We start from the raw sequence: 25,074 nt of genomic DNA on the forward strand, positions 1-25,074 counted from the left end.
GAGGAGTTTCCCCAAGAACTTTTACCACTCCCATTGCTTTATTTTTCACTTAAAGTAAAAAGTGGCCCAAGCTGTAACCACAAATGGTATAGAGAACCCGATCTGAGGAAGTTCAGATCACTCTTCAGACTAGGGAAATACCACAAAAACATCCCCTTTTACCTGATCTGTTACATAGCTTTCATTTGTATTACTACGTATCTCCAAAAGAAAACCCACAGTGCTTCAGTTTAGAATGACATATAATTTATTCATATAATTCACAAGTAGTTGGACACTACTCAATTTAATCTCCATATGCAAGTGATTTACACAAACATATAATACTAAAATTGATTGCTTAGAAGGTAAAAAAATACCATGGGTATGAAATGCCATGGTAGATGCTGTTCAATATACTACACAATCTTAGTGTCAGACACTTTTACCCATTTATGTTTTTAGAAAAAGGCAGTTTGCCATTTTTAATTTTTTTTATAAGTAGTCTGGGAAACTCAAGTGGTCTTGCTCTAAACCTTCTAATCAATTATTTCTCCCAGTTCTTAGGAACTGAATTGACAACCAACACAACATTTTCAGTAGTTCAAAAAAAATATACAGATTTTTGCTCCCCTGAATTCACCAAGCACAATGTGACCAAATCACGTTGCCTTCCAACATGCGACACAAAATACTAACTCCTGTATATTCCAAGGAATGTGCAGGAATTTAGACCATGCTTCAGCATGGGGGTGGTGGTGACAACAGCCTGATGATATAATTTTTGGTCCCTGCCAGTATCCAGTAGTTGTGAGTGTGTTTGCAGTTCACTGTGAATGTATTAGCATCACCAGACCATTTGGTATTCATGCAGCTGTGGAGTCTGATTATAATTCTGCATAAACTCTTCTCACTGAAACTTGTATCTCATAAGCCTCACTAATTCTGTATTAAGCATATAATGGCTGCATGGAGAAAATTGGACTTTAATGTGTGTGCCTGCACCAGATTAAATTACACACATTATTTTCTAGACGAGGTCCAAACATATATTTTGCTTGAAATGCCAGTAGTTACCTTAAAACATACCAAGAAGTTAAAAAGCTTTCACAATACAAGATCCAGCTACTTATTCCACATATACAAAAAACACAGCTAGAGAAATACAATTCAATTGTCAATGCTGAATTATGAGGAAGTCTAAAAAAATAGAAAAACTCTGATACATGGACATCAATTCAGAATGTAACATTGCATAATGCAGCAATATGAGCACCCATTTAAAATGAGAAATCCCCCAAAAGAGAAGCATAAGGGGATCTAGTACCTGTGACAAAAATAGATGAATACTGCACCAAAAACATGCATACAATCGGCATGGTCATTCAGTATGCTAGTGATGGTCTAAACAGTGATCTAACACAAGAGTGAGATAGTGTTTCCAAATAAAATCGAGTGAGTAACTACATATTGATTAAACTTTCTGATGCAGCAAAATGAGGGCACAGAGCCATCTCTGGGTTCTGGAGCTGTTTCAAGAGTCGCTTGTGAAATTTCTCTCTGACACGATTGAACTCCATTATGTCCAGTGGATCCTCTTCAATCCAGAATTTGTGGAATTCATGCATTAAGTAGCCTATGAAATAATAAAAAAAGGAGAAGTAGAAGAAATAAATACAGTGTGTAAAGATCACATACAAAATTAGAAAGAAACCTGCAGTAAACAATTAAGATTTACACAGAGTATCCTGGTCACTGAGGTCTGACACCTCACAACACTATGCAGGGATGAGACTAAACCCGTTTTGGATAAATCCAAAATTTGATGAATATCATACATTGACAGAAATTCTCACCAAAAAAACCGCCCAAGAAGTTACTAGCTGTCTTGACATACGGTTACATGAACTAAAACATTAAACTACAGAGTATAAAAGCTGGGGAACATGCTACTGATGCTGTTCCACCAGCCTTTTGTTTATATTCAAATTCTGCCTCACATATATTTCCTTATGGGAACATTGCTTACTCTCCACTAAAAAAGACCGTACTCGTAGGTAATGTAACAGTTACCATCACATCTTTCTGTATTAACACTTGCTCCTCATGAACAATTCTACCTCGTGTGTGCATGACCTTGCTGGAAATGTGTAACACTTATGTCTATGATCCTGAAAAGATGAATGGTAAGGTGATATACAGAACCACTAGCTTTGGTAAGACATCCCTGTTATAGCAAGAAACTTGATTCCAAAGGGGGTTTAATATACAGGCTCCGATTAAGGCCTCTACCCTCTCAGTTCTGTGCCATCCTTGGACTCAGAGTTTCACTGATAGGAAAAACATTACATCCAGCACTGGGACTTCAACAAACTGGACCCAATCTCTTGATCCCAACTACCACAATAGATGAACCATTGAAGAAGTATAATCTTTCATCCCAACACAGTAAAATGTGCAAGTAAGTTTTCTGTATTCCAGAAAGTGAGGGTATTTGTTGTAAAAAAGGCTTAATTGCTTGTATCCATTTATTTCCATTGTATGACAATTACAACACACATACGTCTAATTTAAATTTCTAGGTATATTTGCAGTCATATTTCCCCCCCGCCACCATCAATTTGAGAAACTTCATTCAAAAGGTACTTTAAGTACATCTTCAAATCTCCACCATATATTCCACAGGCCACAGGCTGTTTCATTCCAAGAGATGTTACTTTCAAAAAAAAAAAAAAAAGCTCAGTAAAACACCTTTAAAAAAAAAATCTCTATATAAAATGTAAAACATTTTTAGATCTTCAACCCTCAAAATCTAGATTTCCAAGAGGTACCTTCTGTACTTCAGCAGTGACTGTGTTGAGCATGCCATTGAACAATACAGTTCCATGCATTGCTTGTACAGCCAGACAAGGCAACAGAGCCCAGGAGCAGTGGGGCAAATGCAATTCTCAGTTTCACGTGTGTCCCTGTAGCCTGAGGGAGCAGAAGTGTGCAGATGAGGTGACATGGTGGATGAGCATTTAGGAGGTCCATGCAGTACAACCATTGTGTTCCTCTACCAGCAAGGCTGCTGGCTGGGCAATGTAATTTTGACTTTCCAGTTCAGTCAGGCAGACCGTAGGCATTTAATGCAACCTAATGATGTCTGGGTTTGAAGGAAATTTGAAGGAAACCTAGGATGTCTGTGGTAGGGAGAAGACAGAGCGTAACAGCATAAGAGAGGAGAGAGTGTAAGAGAGCATAAGAGCAGGGATTTGTCAGACTCAGACAGACAATCTCTGGATGAATTGCTCTTGCTCCAAGAAGTTTGTCTGTTGATGCTTTTTCTACAATAAAGTCCACTTGATAACCTCAAGCTTTTCCTAGGATGGCAGGCAGAGCGTGTAGGAACATCCACCACCTTTACTGGCCTGTTACTACACCAGAGACCCATGCAAGTTTTATCATGCTTCATAACTCATACATGCATGGGCTGTAGATGGAAGAGGTGTCAAAATCAAGTCTCCCTCCAGTGTTACGATGGACTGGCCGTGCTGGTCAGCAGGCATACTGGTCCTGGGGTACTGTCCCAGGCTTAGCCAGCAGAACAGTCCCTCCTGCAGCCAAGACTTTGACAATAGCAAGACAACACTGTGAACGTACAGAAATATGTCTCTTTCTCCCCCAAATTCAGTGGTGAGGCATTTTAGACATGGCAAGAAACCAGAACGAAGAATAGGATATAGAATCATGGAATCGTTTAGGTTGGAAAAGACCTTTAAGATCAAGTCCAACTGTTAACCTAGCACTGCCAAGTCCCACTAAACCATGTCCCCAAGTGCCACATCTACACATTTTTGAAATACCTCCAGGGATGGTGACTCAAGAACTTCCCTGCGCAGCCTGTTCCAATGCTTGACAACCCTTTCAGTGAAGAAATTTTTCCTAATATCCAATCTAAACCTCCCCTGGTGCAACTTGAGGCCATTTCCTCTTGTCCTATCGCTTGTTACTTGGGAGAAGAGACCGACCCCCACCTCACTACAACCTCCTTTCAGGTAGTTGTAGAGAGCGATAAGGTCTCCCCTCAGCCTCCTCTTCTCCAGGCTTAACAACCCCAGTTCCCTCAGCCGCTCCTCATAAGACTTGTGCTCCAGGCCCCTCACCAGCTTCGTTGCCCTTCTCTGGGCATGCTCCAGCACTTCAATGTCTTTCTTGTAGTGAGGGGTCCAAAACTGAACACAGTACTCAAGGTGCGGCCTCACCAGTGCTGAGTACAGGGGGACAACCACCTCCCTGCTCCTGCTGGCCACACCATTTCTGATACAAGCCAGGACACCATTGGCCTTCTTGGCCACCTGGGCACACTGCTGGGTCATATTCAGGCAGCTGTCGACCAACATGCCCAGGTCCTTTTCCACCAGGCAGCTTTCCAGCCACTCTTCCCCAAGCCTGTAGCATTGCATGGGGTTGTTTTGACACAAGTGCAGGACCCACCACTTGGCCTTGTTGAACCTGATACAGCTGGCCTCAGCCCATCGATCCAGCCTGTCCAGATCCCTCTGTGGAACCTTCTTACCCTCAAGCAGACCAACACTCCTGCCCAACTTGGTGTCATCTGCAAACTTACTGAGGGTGCACTTGATCCCCTTGACCAGATCATTGATAAAGATACCAAAACAGAACTGGTCCCAGTACTGAGCCCTGGGGAACACCACTGGTGACTGGCCACCAACTGGATTTAACTCCATTCACCACCACTCTCTGGGCCTGGTCATCCAGCCAGTTTTTTACCCAGCAGAGTACACCTGTCCAAGCCATGAGCTGCCATTTTTTTTCCAGGAGAATGCTGTGGGAAACAGTGTCAAAGGCTTTACTAAAGTCCTGGTAGACAACACCCACAGCCTTTTCCTCATCCACTAAGCAGGTCACCTTGTCACAGAAGGAGATCAAGTTGGTCAAGCAGGACCTGCCTTTCATAAACCCATGCTGACTGTGCTTGATCACCTGGTTGTCCTGTACGTGCTGCATGATGGCACTCAAAATGATCTGCTTCATAACACTCCCCAGCACTGAGGTCAGACTGACAGGCCTGTAGTTCCCCAGATCCTCCTTCTGGCCCTTCTTGTACATGGGCATCACATTTGCTAGCTTCCAGTCAACTGGGACCTCCCTGGTTAGCCAGGACTGCTGATAAATGATGGAAAATGACTTGGTGAGCACTTCCACCAGCTCCCTTGGTATCTTTGGGTGGATCTCATCTAGCCCCATAGACTTGTGTGTGTCTAAGTGGTATAGTAGGTCACTCACCATTTCCCCTTGGATTATGGGGGCTTCATTCTGCTCCCCGTCCCTGTCTTCCAGCTCAGGGGGCTGGGTACCCAAAGAACAACTGTTCTTACTATTAAAGACTGAGGTAAAAAAGGCATTGAGCACCTCAGCCTTTTCCTCATCCTTTGTCACTATGTTTCTCCCTGCATCCAGTAAAGGATGGAGATTCTCCTTAGCCCTCTTTTTGTTGCTAATAAATATTATAAATGTTGCTATAAATATTATAAAAGACAATAAAAAATGTTTCTATGGCAGTAGCCAGATTGAGTTCTAGTTGGGCTTCGACCCTTCTAATTTTCTCCTTGCATAAACTCACAACATTCTTGTAGTCCTCATGAGCTGCCTACCCCTTCTTCCAAAGGTCATAAACTCTCCTTTTTTTCGTGAGTTCCAGCCAAAGTTCTCTGTTCAGCCAGGCTGGTCTTCTTTTCTGCCAGCTTGTCTTTTGGCACATGGGGACAGCCTACTCCTGCACCTTTAAGATTTCCTTCTTGAAGAATGTCCAGCCTTCCTGGACTCCTTTGCCCTTTAGGACTGTCTCTCAAGGGTCTCTGTCAGCCAGTCTCCTAAAGAGGCCAAAGTCTGCCCTCCAGAAGTCCAAGGGAGCAGTTCTGCTAACTCCCCTCCTTACTTCTCTGAGAACTGAAAACTCTATCATTTTGTGATTGCTATGCCCAAGACGGCCTCCAACTATCACATCACCCACAAGTTCTTCATGGTTGTCACGGTTTAACCCCAGCCAGCAATGAAGCACCATGCAGTCGCTCACTTACTCCCCACCCACCCAGTGGGATGGTGGAGAAAAATCAGGAAAAAGAAGAAAAACCTGCGGGTTGAGATAAGAAAGGTTTAATAGAAGAGAAAAGAAGAAACTAATAATGATAATGATAACACTAATAAAATAACAGCAGTAATAAAAGGATTGGAATGTACAAATGATGCACAGGGCAATTGCTCACCACCCACCGACCGACACTCAGCTAGTCCCCGAGTGGCGATTCCCCGCCCCCCACTTCCCAGTTCCTAAACTAGATGGGACGTCCCATGGTATGGAATACCCCATTGGCCAGTTTGGGTCAGGTGCCCTGGTTGTGTCCTGTGCCAAATTCTTGTGCCCCTCCAGCTTTCTCACTGGCTGGGCATAAGAAGCTGAAAAATCCTTGACTTTAGACTAAACACTACTTACCAACTACTAAATACATCAGTGTTATCAACATTCTTCACATACTGAACTCAAAACATAGCACCATACCAGCTACTAGGAAGACAGTTAACTCTATCCCAGCTGAAACTAGGACAACGGTTCACAAAAGACAGGTCCAGCGGGGCACCTTCCCTAGTTGGCTCACTCACCAGCTGTGTCAGGCAGTTATTTGCCACACACTCCAGGAACCTCATAGGCTGTTTCTGCTGTATTGCATTTCCAGCAGACATCTGGTAAGTTGAAGTCCCCCACGAGAACAAGGCTAGTGATCATGAAATATGGGAGCCAAACCAATCATACTAGACATAACCGTTCACAAGGCCATGGGCACAACTGGAATGTGGTGAAAAGACAGAGTAACCCTTCCAATGAAAAGATGACCTGAAGATACATAAGTGTATATTTAGGTAAATACTTGTCTTTTTTTTTTTTTAATCAAGCCAAGCACCACGAAAAGACAAAAGCCTAGCTGTTAAACTGCCCAGAGTTCCTACCAGGTAGCCTATCCAGAACAGCAGCCCAGAAACCACTGCAAAAGGGAGAGCCCTGCTACAGTATGATATCTGCCCACATAAGATTTTGGGTGAATGAGTCTTATTAAATAGCATCCTTGTTCTGAAAAGCCTATACTATTTAATGAGAGAAATGCACATGACACTAATATTTGTCACTTATCCAGTTGAGCAGTAAGAAATTATTATAGCTGCAAACAAAAAAATCTCTTACCTAAATAGCCAGACAAAAAAACCAACCAACCAAAAAAAAACCTTTGCAATTGTCATAAATGTGGAAAACAGTGTGTCTTGACTTCTTGTTATCAGTTTCTTGCCTATACATTGAAAAATATTAGAAGTGTTTCTCCCATGGTGCAAGGATGCATAGCAGGACTGTGCTGTAGAAAGGATGCTTGAATACAGTGGAAAGGGCTGGGAAAGCATTATTTTGAACAGGGACAACTCTACTGAAGGGTGGAGGGTAACACTTGAATGTAGATGCAAGTATCTTAGGACAGTTTGATTTATGGGGAAGCTATCTCCAGAAGCTCTTTGAAGTACTTTTAGTTTCTTATTATTGTTATTTAAAACCAGTCTAAGAAGATAGGAAGGCCACTTGTTCAGGCACTTGGTGTTTTTTTGTTTGGGTTTACTGGGGGTTTGTTTTGTTTGTTTTACCCCTTGGTTTGGCAGTGGCATCCATCACAACTAAGAACTGAATCTGAGCATCCTAAAGACAGGATAGCAAGACTAGCATGATAGTCTCTGTGCTGTGTCAGCAGATTTTTTTGTTTGTTTTTAAAAAAAGCATATGGGTAGTACAAAAGTGTTAGCAGGAGTACAAGTTATGTATTTCCCCCGCCACTTACAGAACGTCTGCTGAAAGTGAGTTAGTGTTGGTGCTTCTGGAGCAACATTGTAGAAATGGGTCTTCAGAGCTCCACTCACAAGCAGGTTGTATGCGAGGTCTGTTATGTTAATGCCCACAATAGCAAAAGAATAGCTGTAAGAAAAAAAAAAAGCAGCAACATTTGTGGAGAGTTTGTCTTCTTTCAGCACACTCTAAGAAACACTGATGACACTGACACTGCAGATTTTGTGTACCACTGAGGTGTATTAATTCACTCCTTTGTGAGCTTCCAAAGTGGGGGGATGGAAAACAAGAAAAACATTTATCCTGCCTGCTTTGTACACTGTAGTGGCAGTGTTTCCCTTGTGAAACATATGGTCACAGTAAAAACAGGAGTTTCATCACTGTGACAGCATTTTCAGTGGAGCAGCACAGATTCATTTCTACAGAATAAGAACAAGCCCAGGCATCCCTGTGCTCCTGCACCCGCCTCTGACACAGGGCAAGCACTCCACACGGTGGCTGTGTCTGCAGGGTGACCCATCATTTGCTATTTTAACCCACCTACCCCACTGGAATTTATTACCCACAGTAAGGAACATCAGGTTTCAACAATCAGTCCTATAAAGACATTCATATGGCTTAAAAGCCTCTGAAAAAGATCCAGCTGAGTCACCTTCAATTTCTTCCTAACAGAACTAGATACACAGGCCAGAAAACAGGTAAAAAACCTAAATCAGAGCATGCTGGAAACAGAAATAAGAAAATCAGACCCATGAAGCAAACTCCTGTCCTGCTAAGGGATATAGACAAGGGAAGTATATTTAGGCATAACAGAACTCAGAAATTGGAAGTTATTTCTTAATTTGTGAGCCTGTTGAATAAAGAACTTGACATTTCTGGCAGTCACTATTTCCTAAGAAAACATATAATATCCCACACTGACATTTAGTGATAAAAGCAATCTTGTTTAGTTATTCAGTGATTCCCCCCCCACCTTTAAAACACAGCTGTCTTGTAGAATGTCTTGGGTATTTTTTCCAACTATATCAAGCAAACCAAAATACTTTCCTTTTCTTTAACTTTTGATAATATTTCAGGAGAAAAAAATAATAAATAATAGTTCAGAAGTTAACTGCAACATGACGCCTAATGGTAAGTTTCACAGAAAAATGAAATATGGGCATTAAAATGTTGTATTACAGATTTTCAGATATACTCAGAAGGAACATCCAGAGTTCCATACTCATGAATAATGCAGCTATACCAAACTCACTGCTTAAGAAGAAAAAACCTCACTACTATTTCTTCCCTATTATACTTTCCTGAAAGCAGATCAGAACCTGGCTCTGACAGTAGGAAGTGAGACTTGATCACATTATGTGTTAAGAAGAATTCAACAGCTATTCATCACTGCACTATTCATGGCATATAGAGAAAGCTTCTCCTTGCTACATTTTTGTGTTATTTTTCCTAATCCTTACTTTAAACTATTCTCCCTGTAATCTTTGATCAAAACCAAGGTGTGGTTAAGACAACACATGTTAGTATGTACACTGAAATTTCATTTAAAAAGTAACCAGGAAACACCCTTTTCCCCTCAAATATACAGCATCATTGTTAACTGTTGTCTTTGTGGCAACCTTAAAAAGATTTTTAAACTTACCCAATTGCCTTATCAAGCTTTTTCTTCTCCCATTCGGCTTTGCTGAATTGGCTGAAGGGGAAAAAAAAAAAAAAAAAATTAAAATCCAGATGTTGCTCTGAATTACTAACTGACAAGTATTTTCTTTCAATTGCTTTGATATGATAACCTTGACTGAACATAGTATTTTACCTCCATCGATATGGCTAGTCACATTTAACTCCACTTCTGACTGAATGGTTTGGCACAAAAAGACTTGAAATGGGTAACTGGCTTTATAGCATTGCTGATAAACTTCTCATCATTACCAAGTATGCTCCTACATCAATGCTCTCAGTAAAAACCAGATATTTTCTGTATTGGCCACAAAGATGTTCCACTTCGATTAAGTCTGAGCTATACAAAAATTGGAAATATTACATTTCTTTTAACTAATCAAAGATGGGCTTAGCCTTTTGTGTTTTCAAAGATACACATGACACTCATCACTGGAGGCATGATTCACCTGAGGCAGCAAACATGAAAAATAGTCCTCTGATAGAAAGTTTTTATATCCAGACAAATTAGAAACCACTCGACAGCCAAAAATAAGGAACAGTGTGTCCTATTACTTGGCACAATAATGCAGAGCTTTTTAAGGACACAAAAGGTCCCTCCCTTAAAACAAAATTCATTAGGGAACAGATTGATTTTAGACTAAATTTGTGCTGTTTAACAACATTTTCATTTAAAAGAGCTGTGTGATGCAATCAGTCAGCTGGTCCCACTAACCAGGTTTTAATCTACTCAAATGGAGCAAGTTTAGCAGAAATCATTGCCTACATTTATCAGCAGCTAAAAGCAGGCACAGAACCTACCCTAACCAGCAGACTACAACTTAGACATGCCTGTGGGAGTTTTGCCTTGGTAGGGCAGATCAGAGTTTGCAAGCTTTAGAAACCAAATTATGGACAGCTATGTATGTGTTCTTGGACTATACTTGAACTACAAGAAGTATATATTACATTAAAAACAATCCCCTGAGCTTCATGTAAATATAGTATTTAAAAATTGTTGCCATTAAGTATTTAAGATGCTAATCGGCTCATACCCATCCTGACCTGAGTGTTACCAGGTGGTACGCATGAGGACAAAACTTTACCTCCTAAGTGGCTTAACATACAGGAATACATCAGTCTTCACCCATTCTCTAAAATCTCAACCATCTTTGTAGGCTGTGGCATAACATCAGTTTAAAAACCCCAAGCAAACAGTGAATAATAAAGGTGGCACATGTAGTACATGGACAAGCAATACAGTTCAACAGAAATAGAAATTACATTGATCATGATCACAGTAGAAACCAGCATGACTGCTAAACAACCACATCAGGAAGAACACCATAAGCATCACCAACAGCATCCATCTTCTACTGAACGGTCTTTCAAGGGATAGAAAGTGCACATGCTCACACAGTGCTCCAGGATGGTCCTTGGTAATCAAACATGTAAATGAAGAACCCTAGTGTGTTCTAAGTGCATTTTGTCACAGAATTACCATTGGGAGAACTCAACCACAAAATACTGAGGAGATCAAAAGCTTCACAGGATGCAGATGTGGATCTGCTATATGGATATCTAACATTACTGGCAGAAGAAAAAAGTCTTTTAAGGCAAGTGATTACTATCTAACTGGCTAAAAGCACGCCCCCGCCCCCCCCGCCCCCCGATTATGGACTAAATCTCCTAATCACAAATCATGCACAACACAAAATTTTTGCTACTTGAAGGTACCTGATCTCTCAACAGTCAGGACAATGGACTAGCCAGATTAGACCCATCATTAGTCAAGGTGGACAGAGTATGTGACTATAAGTAAAGGGGCTCTTCAGCTGTGCTAACAAGTCCTTGGCCTAGACTACTTTTTATTATCAAGTCAGTTACAGCTGTTGTGACCGTAGTGGCACTGCTTAGACCTTTTTCCTTCAGGTAAAAGTCACCCAATTTTTTTTTTTATCCTGGTACTAAATAGGTCTAAAATACTGTGTTTTAACTATATTAAGCAAGGTTGATCTCATTCTTTATATATAAGCATGCTCAGATGTACCCAGTGTTGCACCATCAGCTATGTTTGAGTTAACTTTAGAGAAAGGAATATAGAACTCTTGGTGTTGCAACAAAGATTTTCAGTTTATAACACGCCAAATTACAGTATGGTTTGATCTTTATTTACATGTAGGGTCTCATAAAACTAAGAGAAAAGAAAAAAAAATACCTTGGTTCCTTCTTAGTGACTTCCCTTCATTATGAAAAGACAAAAGAATTAAAAGAAAGGTAAATAAAAATACAAAATGACTTGAAATTAGAAGTATCAGTGAAAACATTTAACACTAAGTTTAACTATTTCTAAGATTCAGTATACAAGTTTGCCTCTTGATCAGTTTTTCAGGATCAGTACTTGAAAACAGATAGCATGTGGCAATACCCAAGCATGTGCCCAACAAAAAGAAAACAAAACCAAAAAACCAGCCCCCTCCCCCAAACACCAGCCAGCACAGTGCTCTCAAGTTATTTTTTCTGATCTCAAGCATTACCTGTATTTAGGCTGAAGAGAATCAGAGAGAACTTGCTGAGCTATCTCAGTGTCCCATTCAGCAAAATACCTGCAGACATATAAGTTTAGGGTGAATTGTTAAAGAAACACAACAACAAAAAGCGTCTTAAGGCATACTAAGCTGCCCATACACACCCTTTTAAAAGGTTACTACATGTGCTATGCAATAAGTAGTATTTAACATGTTAAATTCATTAAACTGCTACTTAGACGCCCAACATGAAAGTTAAAAGCAGCCTCAAATTACAAGTGCAATCCTATAAGCACTTAGTGAACCTAAATTACCAGAGTCCCCTTTCTACCCACCCTACAGAAAGTCAGTTGCTTATTACTAGAGCATGTTGGCTGCTGAGCTCAAGAGAAAGCAGTTCAGGCTTCTTGATCTGGCAGATTCATTAAGCAAGATAAGAGTCATCACAGGAGACTAAGAAATGAAAAACATGATAAGATTCATCTCCAACGGAAGTTCAAAGCCAGAGTCAAGAGTCCAGATCCTCAACTGAGCTTTGATATAGAACGACATATGGACAGTGGATGATTCATGTCCTTCAATCTGTAAAAGCAGAAAATTTTTCTTTTTCCCCTCACAGGGAGAGGTTATTTTACCAAATGTTTCTGAGTTATGTAACTATCTGCAGTAGATACAAGGGCTGGAGGAAATAACAAGCATTGATCGATTTCCAAATTACCAGACAGATATGGTACCAACACCTGGTATGCATGAGGCGGAAGGGAAAAGTGATATAAACTCACTGCTTAATTTTGAGTATCACCAGAAATTGAAGTAGTCGTCCAACTACAGAAGTCTGCCATCAGTGGCTGCATTTCAAGTATTTTGCCTAAGAATTCAGCATGAAATTCCCAAACACAAAAGCTGAGCAGTAACACAACCCTCTCACCTGCCCACTTCCAGGTCATTTTGTTTGAGGAGAAAATAGACATTGGCGAAAATATACTTTTCAGTTTCTTTCTTGTAGGAAGAGAGTGCTAACTTATTGTGTCACAGAGAAACTAAAACAAGGGCTTAGCAAACAGTATTACTGAGTTGAATTAGGAATACTGAACGAAAGGAGACCCCTTCGAGAAGGGAAACCCTTAAAAAAACTGGGCTAGGACATGAATTATTTCATTTTTTTTATATGAAGTCCCTAGCACTTTTATAAGTTATTCCCACAGACTTGCAAAAAATCTGCAAGTAATGCTGCTTTTCATGACTTCATACACACATAAACCCATCTACAGAGGAACATACTTACACCAAGTTATATAAGCCCAGGAGACCCATTCCTCTAAAGTCTGTTTTAGGATCGTCACCTTGGAAACCAATTTCACACCACTGCTTTGAAATCCGAGCTTTCAGTGGCGAATTGGGCTTCAAGCATTTCCACAACTAGGAAGATTACAGGTAAAACATAATTAGACTTCCACACATTAGTATGGTTTTTTCTTCTTTTTAAACCAAGCTAAGTTCCAATGTAACATCACAGCATTGCTATCCCAGCAACCCAAACATAAAAATCAAATTAAATTCCTGGGGGGTAAAGAGGATGTGGGGGGAAAATCCCAAACCACTCTTAAGTATTGCAGATGGTTCAGCCCTACAAGGCCCTTCCAACCTTATCGGCAGCCACTGTAACGTCTCACACAAGGACTTAGTTTGATGCACAAAGCGCAAACAAAATAGCATCTGTGTCCCTAAGCGCAGAGAGAGGAATGGCCTGGAATTTGGTTGTAAATCACTGACAGAGCAGCAGGCAATCAGCCCTCAGGTCCCTGAGGCTCTGCAGCAATCTTTTCTCAGGCATCTTTTGCAAGTCTCTGGAAGGGTTATAAATCAAAAGTGCTGACTTGGCTACCACAGTGCTGAAAAGCAAATCAGAGAACATAAAAAAAATCCATACAAGAATAGCATGTGCCACCTCCATATTTAACTGAGGGGTGAATCATTCATTGATCTCACATAAAGAAAAAGGACAAAGTGATTTAACAAGCCAGATCCTCATCTGGAATAAATCCACTTAGCCACACTGGTCCAGCAATGTTAGTGCCTAAATATATTGCTAGGCACCTAAAAGCAGCCTAAATTAACGTGTCTGACAAATACATACCTTTCTGCACATCTTGCCCCATATCACAAACTCACCCTTTCTAAAGTGTATTAAGAGATCATAAACCATGAGTTGGTAAGTAGGGCCTCAAGAAATGCACTTAGACAAAGCCTACCTAAGGGAAACAGGTGTATGCACATTTCCCAAATAGAAAACCCAGAAATTGTATTAATTTTAGCTATTCTAATTACATTTAAAATGAAGTGCCTTAGGAAGGTTAGAACTTTAATGATTTCACTTTGTAATGACTACATAAGCATCACTGTTTAAGTCATACTTGCTGTCTTTCTTGTTCATCCATCAACAGTAAATACAGTATTATTCATTAGTTCATTCACATTAAGTTAATCTTTCATTCATAAAGTGCCCTCCTGGTAAACATGAATAAGTGATAGACATTAGGAACTTCAATTACCCATTGCAGAGATCACTTAGCAGAATATCTAGAAGGACTGAAAAACCAACTGGCCTATTCTTTCCCAGCTTGGGTTGGAAACCAAATTAAACCCTTGGACATATTTCCATTTGACATGAAAATTTGCAAAAGCAAAATGCCTACTGTAAACAGGTGCTAATACACAGGTTATACTGGAGGCAGATGGTGAAACTGATACTTTGTTCAACATTACAAATTTTAAAGCCTAAGCTGCACTGTTTTGTCTCCCCTCAGACAAACGGTCAGTTTTTATTCTGCTTTTATTCTTATGCAGTTATGTTTTTAAACCACTTATGTGGGTACATGTCATTGCTGACATGATTTTCAGGAGTGTCTAAGAACCAGGACCTTGCCCTCACAGGCTGGGTGGCCAGGAAGGAGACCACAGCCAGCTCCTTGGTGCTTCTCACCTGTGATTGCATCCTCAGACCCAACTTCTTGCTCTCTAGGCAGTGTAGATGTTTCCAATATTTTTGTTTAAAATAATTTTAAAACCCCCAAACAGGTGGTATGTTTTTATAACACCTCTGAAAACTCTGTAAGAATGCATTTTGCTTGTAGATAAACTCATTATCACAATTCTGTGTTTCTTGCCATTTCTCTGAAGCATCTTGCACTAGCTACAGTCACAAACAGGATCAGAAGAAATACTAGGACTTGCTATTAGGCTATTTTCTACCCCCTTTATTCTCTCCTCAATTCCTTTCTAAGAGCTCTCTAGCTCTCTCTCTCCTTATGGCTTCAAGATCATCTTCCTGAAAAAAATACTTTTATTATCTGCCCCAGTGCAAGGCTTTCCTGAAAGCATGAAGTAAGTAAAACCCAATTGGTATGGTTTTCATCACTCCATGTATATTATCTAAAGAATGTTTTTATTTTGTTTCCATTTGAAAATATATTTGGGAAATATAAACATGTAAGTCATCATCTCCCACCCTTCCATCCCACACAATGAAAGCTGGAGGTTTTGAAGACAATGTCTAAAAAAAATACAAGAAACTGAAGAAAAAAAAGTTTATTCTGGTTAAGACAGAAAAATACCCTTCTCATGTTGAAGAAAGGTGTACTGAAGTAGGACCTAAGGCTATTTTTACAGAGCTCATAGTGTAGAGCTGTTATCTGCAGTAAGAGCTGCGTATCCAGTGCTTAGATACAGTCCAGTCAAGGGACACGCATTCATCAGCCAGGGAGTGAGCTGCTTGCTTGGCAGGTGTTACACGTGGCCAGATTAATATGCTGTATAGCCTTATCTTAAAACAGGTATACAATGGAGGAAGGCAAAAATACCTCTCGATGTTTTAAAGAGGCTTTTAAACCAGGCTGTTTGGAGCTGACATGAATAAAGGATGCCCTCTAAGTACTTCTTAAGCACCTACCTTCAGAAGCATTTCCTCGTGTTGTGGATTCTCTGAATCGTACATCTCTCTGCGCAGCTTTTCAACCTCTGCTATCAGATTTCTGTACCCCACAATCTGCAGCAGGCATGCCTGAAGAGATACTCCCAACCTGGGGGGGGGGGGGGGGGGGAAGGAGCAACATAATCCGACTCAATCATATGTAGCCATGAAACAGCACTACTGCATATATACCTGTAATTCACATGAGTAATATTACAATGAATTCATGTAACACTTCAATTACAATGGGAAGATTTCCAAGAGATCAATATTACATTAAACAAGGCCTCGTGAAATGCAGTCTTATTTAGCGCCTGCCTTAGATGATAAAATTTGGGATTTTTCAAAACTTTGAACGGTGAATTTTCACACTGAAATCCCATTATAACTATACACAGCAGTGTTAAATGCCTGCCATATGCACATCACTGAATCCTTCCCCTCACTCAAACAGCAGCTTCTCAAGCAATACCCTGAGACCAGAGATGTGAACTATAAATGGGGTGAGGGGGAGAGAAAGCTCAGCAAAAAGCTAAAAATATTCATTTTGCTTCTGTGCCACAAAAGCTAGCATAAAGACAACAAAACCCTAAAGTAACATAGTTGAATGATCTGCCTCCGGTCAGCTTTTTTTGGGGTCTTTTGTTAAGAATCACCATAATGGCTCTGTTTTCATTATAATACAGGTTTTACATTTCCTGATGCATCATCATTAAAAACAAACAAACAAACCACCACAAAAAACCACCACACCAAAAACCCAACCCCTAAAACCAAACCAAAAACGAAACCCCCAAATCCCAAACAAGTGGCTTCCAAGGCTTTAAATTACAATGCCTTATTCAGTTTTAGTATAAGATTTTATAGTATTAAATACAATTAATGCAGTACACAAATGCCACGCTCATAAGAATATTTAATTAAATATGGAAATAAACCCTTTAATTTTTAATAATGCTTGAGATTATCTGAAGTCCTAGTACAAATTTGGAGGGCACGGTTAAATCTGTACCCTCATTCTTCCCCAGGAACGCAGGCTACACTGATATTAAGCTGTACAGGTTCCTCATCTGTCTTGTTTGATATGCTGAAACATTTTGTTTATTCCATAATACCGTTAAATTTTCTGAACAGAAGGATTTTCACTGCTTATCTTTTGAGGTTAATCTACAGAATCAGAGATGTCATCACTAGGCCATTTCTCTTGCTGCAGTTTCATGCTATTTGTGGCTATAATCCTTTCAGAGTAACCTATGCAGTATTTTCCTTCCTTTGTGGTTTGGTTTTTGGTGGTTGGGATTTTAGGGGGTTTTTTTTTGTTGTTAGTTTGGTTGGGTTTTGGGGTTTTTTTTTTTAGTTGGTTGGTTTTTTTAAAAACATGCTTTACTTGCTGTATCCTACAGTTTTACAGAAAGGCTGCATTTCAAAGAAAGCTGAAAAGCCTATCAAGACTGCACGTGAATTGCTATAGTGCATCACTAAACTACAGCCATAATGTTTTTAACTAGTCTATAACCTCAGAGTAATTTAAAGCAGAACACTATAGGCAGTGGCAGACTAATTTTATATTAAAAAAAATATATTTTTAAGTTCCAGGCTGCACAATATACACAAAGCAAGTCACATCTGAACTTTATCTAAAGGCAGTCAAATGCTCCATGCAATGTTATTTGGGGGGTGAGGGGAATACAGAATTATTTTCCCCACTCTCCTTGTCATTAAGCTTTTGCTCTCCTGCTTGCCAAACAGAGGATGTGGGTGAGCTGCTGATGCCCCGCACCTCCTCCTGGCCATCCCTGTGCTGGTGGTAGCAGTTCTCAGAGCACATGAGCAACCTACCTGGGCTTGCACCCCCACTGCGCTCATTTCCAGGTGCTCCACCAGATAGAGGCAAGTCCAAAACTGGGAATATTTAATGGACTGCTTCCATAGTTAGTGCAGACTGCACATGCACCACCTGGTTATTCAACCTACTTGCTCCCACCACTAAATATACACGTTTATCTCAGAGACATTGATAAAGGGAAATTATTGTGGGTCGCCTCCTCCTCTTCAGGTCACAGTAGCCTACAGCCTTCAAGAACAGCTTGGCACGGACACGCCTGGGATGCTAGTTCAGCTCTGCAAAGATGCTACATTAACAAAAATGACTGCATACAGATTTGCAGAAACACATATAGCATGACACATGTCCCCTTGTCCTTACCCCAGGAGATTTCAAGTCTCTACTGTGCAAGGGAAGGACAGAGCTTCTGAACAAGACAGTTTGGGTACAGGTTTTTTATGTTTAGGAGTAGGCAGGTCAATTGATTTTCCTTAATCCTGACTAAAGAAATAGCTGACCTGTTTTTGCTGAAATTTCTCCAGAAAACTTTAGTATAAAATAAGTGCCTCACATGTAAAACTTCAGTGCAGATGCTTAAAGTTTAGCAGAACTATGGTTAGTTTAATATAAGGAGCAATTTAGTGGCAGGGTGTGTTTCTATGGATGTGGCACCACCTTGCACATCCCAGGCCTCCATTCCTCACTGTTTTGAAAAGATACTTCAAACTGAGGTGAGTATAATGGGCTATGGGGGTGAAAGACTCAGTCCTGTAAAATGTTGAGTGCAAGGGTTCTAGTTGAAAAACAATTAAACATTTGTTCTGTACTAAGCATATGAACACCACCTGCATTAAACAAAAACAGTTCAAGGTTTTTTTGTTTTGTTTTTGTTTGTTTTTTTTTTTTTTTTTTTTTTTTGTGTAAGTTTTGTTGTTATTGTTTATTTGGTTTTGTTTGGTTGGGTTTTTTTTAATATTAGGACCAGATCACTCAAAATGTAACTTAAGGTTCAGGGGCCTGATTCAAACAAGCAGAAATCATTTTCACCTCTGCTTGCTCTCTCTTCTGGAAGACGGCATTTCTTCAGAGGCCAAAGGCAATGCCATGAGGAGAATCAGATGGTGATCTCTGGAGTCATACAAAATACTACTGTAACGAATTCCTTGTTTTTTCTTGGAATTATTCCACCCAGTTACCCAAGGGTCCAACACTGAGAAGCGAGTACTTGAATCAGCCCGACTGCTAACGCTGCAGTTACTGATGTCCACAGGCCAGGCTCCGAGCTGTGCACATTTACATCCTGCAGTTTTTCCTCATACGACACCTTCACTAATTTTGCCATGACTGATTTTTTTTTCTGAATTTCTGCTATCAGCATCCTGTGCAATACAAGAGTACCAGAGCTGTGACATCCTCCTCAGACAAGCAGCCTCTCAGCAAGGCCTCGCATCCACTTGAAGCAGCTGCTCTCTCATCACCCTCCCTTTGAAGGTCCTGTGGGCAAGGTCCTGGGAAGAGACATCCCTGGAAAAGCTCTGGGCCCACTCCCAGAAAAACTTCACAGAGCTTCTCATCTATGAGAATGAGGTATTCTCTTTGTTTTGTTTCTCTTATTTTCTTCCCTTCTTTAATGGTTGGGTCACCATTTTTTCAATCCAGGTGGACGGTGGTCATGTCCACAATAGTTGTCTCTCAAGTTAGAGAGATACCCAGTATACTCTATGTCCTTTATGATCAGTGAAGCCTCATTTTAAGACTGACTAATTACTGTCCTTTTCACTGGGGGGTAGGGCTGGGGGGTCATTCCCATAATGAGACAAAAAAAATTATATTTTTCCAACTGAAGTTTTGGGTTTTGTTGTTGCAGCAAGACCTTAGGACCACCTTACCTGTTGATGCTGCTGACCACTTAAAGAAAAGCAGCTATCAATTTGTAGATGCCCATTATGGATTATGTAAATCATTTTCAAGTCTGGGAAGAGGAGCAAACCTCGGACTGATCTGCAGGTTGTACCTGAACACAGCCCTCAACATTTCTCCTACTGATTCCTGATCTAGACCATCTTGTGCCTTAAGCTAGGGTCTTAAGCTAGGTAAGGCAACCACAAAAGCATTACCACTTACTCTTGAAATACATACTTGTAAATTTAATGGTTTGTTGGCAATCTCTTCTTACCACCAAGACCTTGTAGCATTAAAAGAATATCAGCTATGCTGTATTGTTAGAACTTGTGTTCGGATAATCAAGGGCAGTTTTAAAACATAAATCAGTATACCATTTATATCAGTTACAACAGGATGATTTCTTTCCTACTCAAAAGGCCACACAGCCTCGCTAAGAAGCCATCACTGTCACTGACAGGACCACCTGCCTTGGTGGTATTTTAACCCTGGGGGAATTGGGCCCCATAAATCAATGCATCAACAATATACTAAGACAGCATGATTCAGAGAGCAGCTACAGAAAGAGACTCAGGACTTGCCTATCACAGTCACCATAAAAGATCATTCATTTTTCCATCAGCTTTTTGACAGCAAAACTTAAGTTGAAGTTTTATGCTGAGAGACAGAATTCATCCTCAAATTGTGTGCCACAATAGCTATGGAGAACCAGTTCTCCATGGACCTAGGCACTGAAGAAATCAATAACTCCCATTTGTTTTGTAAGAAAACCATGAACTTACTGTGGATTTATATCTGGATTAATCCTTTTCAGCTCCATGATGTCATCTATAGTTTTTTCAATAGCATCAGGTTGAACACTTACTGAAGTTTGCAGCCGCTAAAAAGAGGTTTTAAGCACATATTAATTCTTATGGAAGCTATTATTCAATAGAAGTTAACAATGGTAAATATGATACCCAAAAACTTCTAGATTAAGAGCCCAGAAGACCCAATTCAATATATATACACACCTTTCCAGTCTATTCAGCACTACTGACTAGTTTTAGAGTGCTAGCTCTACAAGAACTTGAGTTGCTTTGTCATGCCCGCGTAGTCAGTCTATCATATTTCTGTGGCAGCAGCTAGTGAAGGTGATCTGCACTGAGGCCTTTGATCAAGAAGCAGCTTCAGACCATCCACTTAATTACACTGGAATCGCTAGCCTTCATTTGACATCCCCTCTCCCAACACATTGCAATAACACAGCAAAACATTCTTGCTTTCTCTTGCATGTCATTGCACTTTGTAGAAATGCTCCTGGAAGTTCAGTATTCAGAAATCAACACGCCTTCCAAAAATTAAAAGAGGTTGAACTGTCTGGTGCTTTGTCTCAAAACTACACTGTTGCTTAAATGCAAGCTTTTAAATAAGTTTCTGCCTTTCTGTTTGTGCTAGAAGTACATTTGGAAGCACTATGCTGAACTATGAGCTGTGTGGCATCGTTTTTGCTAATGCTGAGGTAAGCTTTTCAACATCATTGATTCTCATGCCAAAGAGAAATGAATGGCTGAACAATGCCGTTTAATGTATACACACATGCTTTGTGAGAAGAATTTAGGTTAGCACCACCAGTGCTACAGTGAAAGGATGAAGTGACAGAGGCTGTTCTCCATTAATGTGTTTAAAAGGAAAGCAGAGAACAAAGTTGTCTTGGCTATTTAGGTACTGCTGTCTTCAGCCTCTTTTATGGCTCCTTTCCAGACAAAAAACCTGAGGTGTAAAGTGTGTGACTGACTGCAGAATACAGAAATTCTAAGACAAGATGAGGAAACAAGCCAAGAAACCCCAAATTACAACACATCACCCTTGTCATCTCCCTCCACCATGGCCTGTTGCCCCTTGATTCCATCAGTTTCACAGTGTGTTTGTCCCTGAAGCACAGGACACTGTCCCCAACTTTGCAAGATCACCTGCTATTGCAGACACTAAACCCTCTTCAGCAGAAGATGGTGTTAATGTAAAATCATATCAAACCTTAAAGCAATTTTTTGGGGTGAGCAAACAGCAGACTGAACAAACCAACTGCACAGGGCACAACAGAAAAGGTGAAGGATGAGATCTTTCACTCACCTTACTTTTTGAACCTTTCAGTGATGCCTCTGTAAGAGAACAGTATTTGAAAGCATCATGTCAGACAAGCTAAGTTTATATTAGATTCATTTAATTTATTTATTTATAAGAATGAAGTCATACTATTTTTATCTCACGCAGAAAGGTACAAAGGCATGCAGAACTAAGTATTTTGCAGTTACCTATTTTCATAGTTCTGGCAGCTCCAGGTTTGGTATTGTAACAGATCCTTTGCAATTCACATTGACCTGTTAGTTTCCTGACCACGAATTTCAGGCAGCGCCACAAGCATTTGCAGTAGAAGTACAGGCATACCTGGACAAACATCCTGGCAAAAGAAGAAGCCTGAAAGTAAGAGTCTTGAGCAAAGTTTGCTTCAACAATGTCACCACCCAAACAGAAGGTACTTCCTCACCCCAAATTCCCAGTGCCTAATGGCAGCTTTAAAGCAAAAGCAGCATTCACACTGCAAATGTTTACCCTGGTAAGTGTTAAATCATGCTTTTTTAGTCTTAACCAAAAACAAAACACCACCCCACCCCCCCCAAAAAAAAACAACCCACAAACCCAAACCCAAAAAAACACCCCCAAACCCAAAAAAACACCCCCAAACCCAAACCCCAAAAAACACCCCCAAACCCAACCCCCCAAAAAAACCCAAAACCAAAACACACACAAAGCACCAGAACTGGAAGGACAGAATAAGTCCACTCCAGAGTTCTCAAAGGAGTATTTCTGGAAAACTCTTTGTCCCCTTAAAATAAAGGGCCATATAGGTCCTACTAATGCTTTGGGCAAACAGGACTACATGAGAAGTGAGCACAGCTCACCTTGTTATCATGGCTGCTGAGGATCCAGGGAGCCACTACACCCTGGCTTAGCTTTGCCTCTGCATCCAGCTGCTCCAAGTAGAGTGGCTGGTTATCCTGACAAACACGAATCAACACTCATGTCTGGTCACTAAGAGTGAAAAGCTACAATTAAGGAAACCAAAGCTTCCCCCGCTTTAGGGGAGAAGGTGTTTAAGAACCTGTCCTGAGGACTGCCAGTTCTTCCCAAGATCAGTTGTTACACAGCACTGACGCTGTGCAATTTCTCAAAGTACAGAATGGACAGTAAGCCAAGAAAGCCCTTATTTAGGCACTGCATCCAGTTTCAAGCCCCAGCAATACAAAACAGGCTTTGACAAACTGGATGGATTTCAGTGGAAGCACCCGAGATGGTAAGGCTGGAGCACAGACCCTGCGAGGAGAGGCTGGGAGAGTTGGGATTATTCAGCCTGGAGCAGAGAACTTCAGGGCAACCTAACAGCAGCCCCCAGTGCCTGTGGGAAGATCATAGAGAAGACAGAGCCGGGCTCTTCACAGTGATGCAGGGCAGGAAGACAAAGGACAACAGTCATAAGCTGAAAAATAAGAGGCTCAACCTAGATATAAGGAGAAGATTTTTCCCCCCATGAGGACACTCAGGTAGTGGCACAGATTGCCCAAAGAGGCTGTGCAACCTCCTTCCTCAGAGTGTTTTAAGCCCTGACTGGAAGAAGCCCTGAGCAGCCCAGTCTGACCTCAGAGCTGACCTGCTGCGAACAGGAGGTTGGACCAGAGACCTGCTGACACCCTTCCCAGCTTGAACTAGCCTATAATCCTATCAAAGCCTGAAAAAGTCTGCATATATGAGAAACGCTCTATTTTAAAGTTTGTTAGCATTGCAGCTGCTACCAAAGTCCACATACTGCTACCACAATTACATAACACACCTCAAAGACAGATTACATGGGCTACAACTTATTTGGACACAATTTAGCTTTCTTGTTTCTGTGGCTATGAAGGCACAGATCCTGCCATGTTACCCAAATGTCAACCCCCATGGGGTGCACCAGGACTTGAGGTGGGGTAGGATCCACCAAGGGTCCCTGGGTTCAGAAGAAGCACCTCTCAGAAAAGGCTACACTGCAAAGACCTGACAATGGGAACATTGCCATCTGGACACAGTCCTGGTTAACTGGTTCTAGGTGGCCTTGCTAGAGCAGGGGTGGGACTAGATGACCTTCAGAGGTCCCCTCCAACCTCATATGATTACATGCTATGATTACATTATAGAAAAACATCAATACAGCTTTGATATGCTAGCTTGCCACTAAATGGTCAAAAATAATTTGGTCCATTATGTTCTAAGCCTGTATGTATGCGTATTCATCATTAGCCCATTATTTCCTCCACATGCTGTTGAGCCTTTCAAAGGACAGTTATTTGTTAGGAGACTCTGTATTATTCTTTTCAATGGAGTTTGGTGGTTATTCTGAAATACTGAATTCCAGATACTCAAATCTGTTATAGCTTTAATAAAGTTTGAAGAGTTCAATCATTTCCTAAAAACATCCTGAAGGGCATGGTGTAGAAAGACATTCAGGGAAGGGAAGATAAGTTAACTCATGTTAACGTCCACACAGTAGTTTAATCTGCTTTATGTTCACTTTAGCTTAATCCCCTTTGAAGGGGGATTAAGCTAGGGGAACTAAAGCCATTTTATGTCTAAATGGAGAGCATCCACATGAGTATTTAACATGTTTTAAAAGCATCCACTTTATCTTCTCACTTCTAGTTAATTCACTTAATGCTCCAAATGCATGCAGGCAACTCCCTTGTCTTTATGCAACAGGAAGCCTCTATTTTAAATACAAAGTGAGACCTAAAGAATGAGCAATCACTCCCACACTGGAATCAAGTTTTAGACAAGCAAAAAAGTTTCAGCTGCTGACGCTGAAATATTTGGGTGTTCTGTCCCACACCATCCACTGTAAGATGTGCCAGAACACGCTACTGTGAGGAGTTCCTACGTGCTTCACAGCAGGTTATCACCTTCAGTATTAAGAACTAGGCCAGTTACCAGGAGGCAAGTCCATCATCAGCCAAGCAGCTATTATTTAAGTTTCCAACAGTCAGAAATGTAAGTCAGTTAAAGAGCCAATCTCATATAAAGTCAACTAATGCCTTCAGCTGCAACCTTTAATAGGGGCTTGAAAAAAGCCACAGGCTAACATTGGGCATTTTGGTTTTCCAGTACACATTTGGTATCAACCTTCACAGATTTAACTAGTCCATCATCCCTGAAGAGTCCAAACACAACCTATAGCCATCCCTCAGCCTCCTCAGCACACCCCAGCTCTGTAGTAAGGCTGAAGGCCTAGAGAAATTAATACAAGAGTAATGGCAAACTGGAA

The 25,074-nt window shown here is 40.7% G+C and overlaps 1 protein-coding gene across 4 annotated transcripts in view; it reads right to left on the minus strand.

The window, feature by feature from the left end:
• Positions 1-278: 278 nt before the first annotated feature.
• ELMOD1 (ELMO domain containing 1) overlaps positions 279-25,074 on the minus strand; it is a 49,880-nt gene continuing 25,084 nt past the window's right edge. For 3 of the 4 annotated variants that reach the window (XM_075050001.1, XM_075050002.1, XM_075050003.1), the window contains 10 exons: positions 22,037-22,182; positions 21,855-21,883; positions 20,525-20,622; positions 15,995-16,124; positions 13,331-13,464; positions 12,055-12,123; positions 11,736-11,759; positions 9,504-9,554; positions 7,857-7,990; positions 279-1,615 (listed from right to left, as the gene is read on the minus strand). In XM_075050001.1, the coding sequence (XP_074906102.1) occupies positions 1,443-1,615; positions 7,857-7,990; positions 9,504-9,554; positions 11,736-11,759; positions 12,055-12,123; positions 13,331-13,464; positions 15,995-16,124; positions 20,525-20,622; positions 21,855-21,883; positions 22,037-22,182 (988 nt within the window). In that variant the 3' untranslated portion in view covers positions 279-1,442. The remainder of the gene's footprint in view (positions 1,616-7,856; positions 7,991-9,503; positions 9,555-11,735; positions 11,760-12,054; positions 12,124-13,330; positions 13,465-15,994; positions 16,125-20,524; positions 20,623-21,854; positions 21,884-22,036; positions 22,183-25,074) is intronic. The other variant, XM_075050004.1, reaches the window with a different exon arrangement.

This window comes from Buteo buteo, chromosome 18 (assembly GCF_964188355.1).
Source record: "Buteo buteo chromosome 18, bButBut1.hap1.1, whole genome shotgun sequence".
Taxonomy (NCBI): Eukaryota; Metazoa; Chordata; class Aves; order Accipitriformes; family Accipitridae; genus Buteo; species Buteo buteo.